Source organism: Tupaia chinensis, unplaced genomic scaffold (genome assembly GCF_000334495.1).
Source record: "Tupaia chinensis unplaced genomic scaffold, TupChi_1.0 Scaffold148884_1, whole genome shotgun sequence".
NCBI lineage: Eukaryota > Metazoa > Chordata > Mammalia > Scandentia > Tupaiidae > Tupaia > Tupaia belangeri.
The window spans coordinates 2,027,272-2,036,814 of record NW_006208732.1 but is presented as its reverse complement, the minus strand read 5'-3'; the positions used below and the strand labels follow the sequence as shown (position 1 = coordinate 2,036,814).

At 38.9% G+C, this 9,543-nt stretch overlaps 1 protein-coding gene across 1 annotated transcript in view; it reads left to right on the top strand.

Moving 5' to 3' along the window:
• Positions 1-1,851: 1,851 nt before the first annotated feature.
• The window catches only part of LOC102480450 (vomeronasal type-2 receptor 26), a 56,627-nt gene continuing 48,935 nt past the window's right edge, over positions 1,852-9,543 (top strand). The window contains exons 1-2 of the mRNA XM_014585113.1: positions 1,852-1,954; positions 2,714-2,808. Coding sequence (XP_014440599.1) covers positions 1,852-1,954; positions 2,714-2,808 — 198 coding nt within the window. The remainder of the gene's footprint in view (positions 1,955-2,713; positions 2,809-9,543) is intronic.

The window sequence follows — 9,543 nt, the reverse complement described above, 5'->3', positions numbered from 1 at the left end:
CTGGACCCTTACATTGGGGGCTCATCTGGGATAGGTCAGCCTGGTGGTCACCAGATAAGATGCGACAAAGGGAGGCTCTGCATTTTGCCCATGGAAGGAGGATTGATCACCTCCATCTGGGACATGCAAAGGGGGCTATAGAGCCTGTCTCAGACCTGTCTTGCTCTAGAAAGGAGAGTTGGCTGCCTCCATTTAGGACTTGCAGGGGACATTGGAGCCTGTTCTCAAACCTATCTGATTCTGGTAGTGAATTCTCCATGGAGGAACCAGGTTAGCCACCCTGGAGGCTCCACCTGAAGTCAAGGGAGATGTCCATGACAACCAGGAGATCAACGAGTGTCCACGTTGGATGCCATTTGGTCTAGCATTTGGTAAGGACCCTATATGGACTGGTGTGAATCCAGTGCATGTGGTAGAACTAACCGGCCGGTGCATGTGGTTATTGCCTGTGCATGTTTGTTGGGCTGCAGGAGTGATTATGATTCTGTGTCTCTTTTTGTTGTGGCCTCTATTCCTTTTCTTTCCTGTCATGGGCCAAACCCAAGTAACTCCTAAGAGTTTAATCTTAGATCACTTTTCAGCAGTCCAGGAGAAAACTCACACCTATGGACTAGAGGTAAGGAAAGGTAAGTTTAATACATTTGTTCTTCAAAATGGCCAGCCTTTGATGTGGGTTGGCCGCCATAAAATGGATGCAAAGAAACTATTGTTCGCCACCCGACCCTACTGGCTGGTGAAGAGACACGGAACATTGTCTAATCCTGCTGGAAATGCTGGGACTCTCTTATGTAACAGATCTCTGTTCGGCTACCCATCTCGGTGTAAGGAAACTGCTCCAGCTCCTGCAGGCGGCACAGCTACAGTTTCCAAACCAAAGAAGACACATTCATCGCCTCATAGACTGCTGCAAAGGGTGCCAGGCTATGAAACCAGGTAAAGGGGGACCACTCCACACAGGTATTTGGGTCTGGGGGAGGGCTCCAGAACAAAGCTGGGAAATTGATTTCACAGAGGTAAAACTGGGAAAATACAGATATAAATATCTCCTAGTTATGGTGGATCCTTTCTCAGGGTGGATAGAGGCTTTTCCAACTAAGCGAGAAATGGCTCAAATAGTTGCTAAAACCCTATTAGAGGAAATTATACCCCAGTATGGACTTCCTGAGATGCTCGGCTTAGACAATGGTCCGGCTTTCATTAGTAGGGCCCTACAGGGACTAGACCAGGCTGTGGGAACAGATTGGAAATTACATTGTGAATACAACCCCCAGAGTTCTGGACAAGTAGAAAGAATGAATAGAACTCTAAAGGAGACCTTATCTAAATCAGCCCTAGATACTGGTGGAGACTGGGTGACTCTCCTACCTTTTGCCCTGTTCCATGGAGTAACCCCATTTGAGATCATGTATGGGGCACTACCCCCCATACGCACTCGTACCCTCCCATCTCTGATACCTGAAGGAACTGTAGATCACAGAACCAGCCTTCAGGTCCTTCAATGGGCTCAAGAAATAATTTGGCCTTTAGTCCAACCACTCCATGAGGCTAAGGGCTCCTTGAACCCAGAACATGGTATAGTCCCAGGAGATTGGGTCTAGGTGAAAAGCCACAGGACATGCTCTTTGGAACCTTGATGGAAAGGACCTTATGTGACTCTTTTGGTTACTCCTACTGCTTTAAAGTTTGATGGAATTGGGCTGTGGATTCCCCATTCGCACGTACGTCGAGCCTCATCACCTGAATACGCATGAGCCTAAAAGTAGTGGACTGTACGCCAACACCCACACAATCCTCTGAAACTCCAGCTGTCCAGATCTTTGGACTAGTCAACATTCCTTCCTCAACGTGATAATGGTAAAGATGCTGGCCATAAGCTTGCTCATTAATGGGGGCACTGTGACAAGCCTACATCAGCTGTGTAAACAGATGTGGGTGCTCACAGATGGAGAGACTGGTAACATTTTAAATTACACTACTCGCACTGGACCATTTAGGCACATGGTGGCCAGACCTTTATTTTGACTTAAGAGACCTTTTTGAGAAAACTTGTACTAAGAAACCCTCTTACCATGTCTTGATGAAAAGAACATTGATGATTGGGGACCAGATCAAGGGGTTCTGGGCCTGTCCAGGTAATCAGAGAGCCAATTACCATACTTGTGGGGGAGCCAAAAGTTTCTGTTGTAAGGCCTGGTCTTGCATCACCTTCAATGATGGTCACAACTCTGATCTGGTACACTTCTCTCTGGGAATTGGGTAACAGAGTCCCTTTGGTTAAAGCTAGTTTTACAAACAATGGCAAAAGCCAATCCATATTAAAATGGCAAAATCCAGGTTTCACTTGGGGTATCCAATATTATTCAGGTGGCACTGTCTGGATGGGACCCTATCCGGGTGGACTCCTGATGATTAAATTGTCTATAGAACCTCTGACACAACCAGTAGGCCCTACTGAGGTTCTGCACAAACCTCCTTCTAAGCCAACAACCCTACCCATACATGTGATGACCTGGTAACCCCCTCCACAAACCTCGAGTACAACCACCCATGTCCTTTTTCCTGAGAAACTGTTCCCCACTACGAAATCCCCAACCCTGGGAGTGGACCCACTCCTTGGCTTTGTTCAAGTCGCTTGCCTGGCCCTCAGTCAGTCTAATCCCAATATAACTTCCCCATGCTGGCTATTATGATGTTCACCCTCCTTTTTATGAAGGCATAGGGCTTGATGCCCCCTTTAACCTCTCCACATTAGACTCTCCCCCTACCTGCCAGTGGACCGACCATAAAGTGGGTATAACCATACAACAAGTAAGTGGCCAAGGACTCTGTCTTGGAGCAGTCCCTGTGTATGAAAGACATCTATGTTCAACCATTCTCAACAATGTCTCCTCAGACACGAATAATAAGTGGGTGCTGCCCCCTTATGGTGGTTTGTGGATTTGCTCACAAATTGGACTTACTTCATGTCTTCCCTTTTTATTCTTTAATGGAGCCCAAGAATATTGTGTCTTAATTGTAGTTCTTCCTCGAATCATATAGCACCCTGAGGAAGTCATGTTCCTACTCTGGAATTCGCTTGAGTCACTTCACTCCAGTCACTTCTGGGAAGACCCCAGAACTAAACACCAAAACATAGAATCAAGTGATTTTTTTTTTTATTTTTTTTCTTTATGGAGAGGTTTTTGCTATAGGACACGTGTACTCACCAGAAAGACAGAGAGAGACAGAGAGAGAAAGCAAGAAATCACTACCCTGAGGTGATTGCCACGCTGCAATCCCTCCTCTTCCATTCTCCTCTTGGGATTTTGGGCACGCACACAAACGTGCCTTGCATGAGTTTAAGCCACGGGTTCCAGGACTCAAACCACCATATGGGAGTCCAACGACATAGTCATTACGCCATCTGCTGGTCCCCAGTCAACTAATTTTTAATAAAGGGTACTATTTCAATCCATTGAGAAAAGAAAAACCACTTTAGCAAATGGTGCTGGATGAGTCTGAACCCCTACTTCTCACCATTAACTAAAATCAACTCAAAGTTAGTCAAAGATCTAAACCCAAGACCTCAAGCTATAATATTACTGGTAGTAATATTATACACTGGAGGAACTCTGGAAGACATTTGAGTAGGCAAATACTTCAAAGACCATCAAAGCCCAGGCAATAATCTCAAAAATAAACAGGTAGGATTACATCAGTTTAAGAAGTTTCTGTATGGCAAACTCTATGGTAATTGGTGTGAATCAACAACCCTAAGAATGGGAGAATATTTTTGTAAAATATGCCTCAGATAAGGGACTGATACCAGAAAATACACAGAACTCAGGAGGCTTATCAAAAAAATGCATTAAACCAATTAAAAGATGAGAAAAGGAGCTGAATAAACAACTCTCTTAGGAAGACATATGAAGAGCCAAAAAGCATATGAAAAAAATGCTCAATATTCCTCATCATAAGGGAGATAGAGATCAAACCCACAATGAGATATCACCCCATCCCAGTCAGAACGGTGAAGGTTAAAGAAATATATATGATAAATGTTGGTGGGGATATGGTGAAAAAGGAACACTCCTACACTGTTCGTATGGACGTAAATTTGTTCAGCCACTGTGAAGAACAATATGGAAGTTTCTAAAAAATTTTCATATAAAACTATGATATCTAGCAATTCCACTCCTGAGTATCTACTGAAGGGATAGAATGCTCAGTCAGAATAGTGCTTGCACATTTTTGTTATTGCAGTATTATTCACAATTGCCAAGACTTGGTACCAACCTAAATATCCACAAACAGATGAATGAATTGAAAAAGATTGAGACATATACTCTATGGAATACTACTCAGCCATAAAAAAATAAGACCCTGGAATTTGATAAAAAGTGAATAAATATGGAAGATTTACTGATGAGTGAAGTAAGCCAAGCTATAAAAAAGACATTGTATGTCTCCACTTAACATATACCGTTCTCTCTTCTGTTCTGTTTTTCATGCTTTGTGCATTAGATTCAGTAGGAATTGAGAAATATTCTCTCCTTAATGGAATTCAGATATTTGGATACTCTTCACTTGGTCCTGTCTAGACACTCAGTGCATGAAGTCTGAACACCTTAGTAATAAAAGATAAAAAGGGAAATAATTAGAGAAGAGAAAAGAAGAAAAAGTAAAATGAAAAAAGAAGAAATAAAAAAGATAATGATAAAACTTTATATTTTAATTTGAGAAAGCAAAACATGAAAACCACATGGCACACGTGAAAACAATATTCCATAGCTCAAGTTCAGTAGCCATCTCAGGATGGGCCGGGGTTTGTGCCTTTCCTAAACAGGATGGGGAAAAGTATAAATTAGCACTAGAAGGAAGGGGCTTGAGAGCCCCAGAGAATACTTTACCATAAAAAAAATTTTTTAATTAAAAGACACAGAAACACTCGCAGAGACAGAGAGAGTCAAAGAGACTGAGAAGATACAGAAGTAGCCCTAACCACTAGAAATAAACCTGGAGGGAGAAGTCTCAGTGGAAAGTATTCATTTTTAGTCAATGAAAACAATATTGCACGGCTCAAGTTCAGTAGCCATCTCAGTGCTAGTGTTTTTTTCTGAGGGCTTTTCTATCCTATGGATAAATACCTAATAGTGAAATGACTGTGGTAATTCTATTTGAAAGTCTCTGAGGAATTACTATGCTATTCTCTAAAGTTGTACTAATTTACAAACAAGCATGTTGTAAAGGTATATAGGGATTAAATGTTAAAAAAAAAAAAGATTAAACACCATAACATAGTACGCATTATTCTAGGGATACAAGAGTGTGTTTATACATACACAAAGTAATAAATGTATTTTTTTTTGAAGAGGTTTTCGCTATAGGACACGTGCGCTCGCCAGACAGACAGAGAGAGACAGAGAGACAGAAAACGAGAAATTCCCCCCCATGGGGGATGGTCACGCTGAAATCCCTTCTCCTCCATTCTCTTCTCGGGATCTTGGGCACGCATGCACATGTGCCTAGCGTGAGTTTTAAGCCACCGGGTCCGAGACGCGAACCGTAGTCAACTACATGGGAGTCCAGTGACATAGCCATTACGCTAACTGTTGGTTCCCAGTAATAAATGTATTAAATCATATTAACAGAATAAAAGATAAACAACATATGATTATATCAATTGATGCAGAAAAAGCACTTGATGAAATACCACATCCTTTCATGATTAATACTCAGCACAAGGAACATATCTCAAGATAATAAAAGCCATACATAAAAAACCCATACATAATATCATACTAAAGGGAAAAAACTGAAAGCTATTCCACTAAAAACTGTAATATAACACAGGTTATTGTTTTCTCCACTTCTTTTTTAAAAAAATTATTTTACTTAAATTTATTCATTTATTTACTTATTTTAATTTGACCATAGAGGGACAGAGCAGGAAAGAGAGAGAGAAAGTCATAAGACAAGCCATCAGGTCCAGGATTTGAACTGTGATTGGCCATGTGGGAGTCCAATGCCCTTAACCACATGTGACCTGCTGGCCTCTCTCCACTTCTTTTCAATATAGGACTTGAGGTGCTAGCCAGTTCAATCAGAAAAAGAGAACAAAATAAAAGGCATTCAAGCAGGAAAATAAATGAAGTTATCTCTATTTGCACATGACATAATTATTTGCATATAATACCCAAACGAACGCACCAAAACCCCTGAAGTGATAAAAGAATACAGTAAAGTAATAGGCCGTAACATCGGCATATGAAAATCTGTAGTATTTCTATACAGGAAAAATGAATGGACTGAATTGGTATTGAATAAAACAGTCTCATTCACAATAGCCACAAAAATATTTATAAAAGATGTAGAAATAAACCTAACCAAAGAAATAAAAGGCATGTGCAAGGAAAACTATAAAAAGAAAATATAAAAAAATAGAAAATGACACAAAAATTAGAACATCCCATGCTCCTGGATTGGAAGAAATAATATCATTTAAATGTCAGTTCTTCTCATTTTAATCTACCAATTTAATGGAATTAAAATCAAATTCCAGGGGCCAGCAGGTGGCGTGGTGGCTAAGAGCACTGGACTCCCACATGGCTGACTGCAGTTTGAATCCCAGACCTGGCAGCTTGCTTTCTCACTTTCCTTCTCTCTCTCACTCTATCTCTCTCTGGTCAAATTGAAATGGATAAATAAATAAAGTTAAAATAATTCTTTAAAAAAATCAAATTCCAGAAGTATTTTTCATGGAATAAGAAAAAAATTATAAAATTTACCTGGAATTATAAAATATTTTGTATCATCAAAGCAATTCTGAGCAAAATTAATAAAGTAGGAGACATCTTACTTCCTAATACCAAAATATATCATAAAGCTGTGATATTCAAAACAACATGGTACTGGCACAAAAACAGGCATGTAAATAAATGAAACAGTATTGAGCACTCAGAAACAACCTTCAAAACATACAGTCAACTGATTTTCTACAAAGGCACAAGGCAACCAGTGGGGAAAAGAATCTCTTTTCAGCAAACTATGCTGTAAAAACTGGATATCTTTTACAGAAAAATAAAAACTGTACTCCTGTGTCTCACCATTAACAAAAATTATTCAAAATGGAGCAAAGAGCTAAACATAAAACCACAAACTATAAACTACTAGTAGAAAACACAGGATAAACTTTTGGAGATACCAGAGTAGGCAAAGACTTCTTTTTTTTCCTGCAGTTTCTTTTTTCTTTCTAAAAATTATTTTAATTTATTTCATACATTTAATCCCTGTGCATTGCCACGGCTTATAATATGAATTTTACAAGATGAATACACTGCACACCAGTCCAGTTAAAGATATCATAAATGTTATTATCTCCATTTCTGTGTCCCTTAGATGCCTTGCCTTTTTATTTTTCTTCTTAATTCAAAGAATTCTTAGGACTCATAAAGCACAGTTAATAATCCCAAAAAGAGATGAGTGGAATCACATCAAATTTAAAAGCTTATGCACAGAAACAAACAAACAAGTAAACATAGCAAAACAAAACAAACAAAATGAGTGAAAAGATAACCCTCTTAATTTGAAAATATATTTGCAAACTATGCTTCAGTAAAGGGATTTATAAACAGAATATACAGGAAACTTAATCAGATAACCAGAAAAAAAAAGAATCCAATTAAAATATGTTCAAATAAGCTGAACACACAACTTCCAAGGGTAGATGTATGAACAGCCAAAAACATATGAAATAAATGCTCAAATTCTCAATCTCTCAACATAAAGAAGGTGCAAATCAAAACCACGATGAGATACCACTTAACCTCATTTAGAATGGTTAAGATTAAAAGATTAAAAAATGAAAAGTTTTGGCAAGGCTGTAGTGAAAAGGGAACCCTTCTACACTCTTGGTGGGAATGCGTATTAGTACAGCCACTGTGAAGAATAATATGGAGGCTCTTCAAAACCCTACAAATAGAACTACCATATGATCCAGCAGTTTCACTCCTGGATATATATCCAAGGATAAAACAACAACAACCACAGACAACTGTGGGCAACTGTCAGCATGCTTTCTTACTTTCCTTTACTCTCTTTTTCTGTGGTCAAAATGAAAAATAAATAATTATAACAAAAAATGCTAAATAAGTAATTCATTAAAAAGTTTCTATCACAACCTAGATAGGGGAGGTCAGGGGATCAAAACAAAATTAAACAAACAAATAAAACAAACAAAATAAAAACCTTTAAGCTCCCTTATGACTATTATATAGAGTAATGATAAAGATGTGACTGATATTTCATTGAGGTTCTGCGAATAAGTCAACTGGGACCAGCAGTTGGTGTAATGGCTATGTCACTGGACTCCCATTTAGTTGACCACAGTTCGAGTCCCAGATGCAGTGGCTTAAACTCACGCCAAGTGCATGTGTGTGCATGCCCAAGATCTCAAGAGGAGAGTGGAGGAGAAGGGATTGTGGCATGACCAGCCCCCCTGGGGAATAATTACTTGCTTTCTGTCTCTCTTTCTTTCTATGTCTTTCTGGCAAGTTCATATGCCCTATAGTGAAAACCTCTCAAAACAAAACAAAAAAAAAGAATAAAATCAAACTGTCATCAGAAATGATGAGGTATCTATCCATCATGCGCTCAATAAATATTAGCTATTTACCTATGCAAGGTCTAATATTTTTAAGTCATTACTTGGAAAGATTGATTTTCATTTTAATTTTTAAAATAGTGGTCCATTTTTACTAGAATGTCACATTTTTATATAAGAAAGTGTAAATACCGGGGAAAATCTGGGAGACATTGGGGTAGGGAAAAACTTCTTAAATAAGACTCCCAACGTACAGTCTATGATCCCTAAAATAGACAAGTGGGATTACATCAGACTAAGAAGTTTCTGCATGGCAAAAGACACAGTGATTAGTGTAAACAGACAGCCCTCAGAATGGGAAAATACTTTTGTAAACTATGCATCAGACAAGGGACTGATAACCAGAATTCACAAGGAACTCAAGCAGCTGTTCCAGAAAAAGACAATCAATCCTATTAAAAGATGGGAGAATGAGTTGAAAAAAACACTCTCTAAAGATGACATACAAATAGCTAAAAGGCATATGAAAAAATGCTCAACATCCCTCATTGTAAGAGAAATGCAGATCAAAACAACAATGAGATATCACCTAACCCTAGTCAGAATATCTAAGATTAAAAAAACAAAAAATGATAAGTTCTGGAGGGGGTGTGGTGAAAAGGGAACTCTCTTACATTGTTGGTGGGATTGTAAATTGGTCCAACCACTGTGGAGAACAATTTGGAGATTCCTCCAAAATCTACAGATAGAACTACCATATGATCCAGCAATCCCACTCCTTGGTATCTACCCAAAGGACAGAAGAATATTTAATCAGAAAAATGCTTGCACATCGATGTTTATTGCAGCACTATTCACAATTGCTAAGTCATGGAAACAGCCCAAATGCCCACGAACTGATCATGGTTAGAAATATTGTGGCACATATCCATAAAAAACAACAAAACCCTGGCTTTTGACAG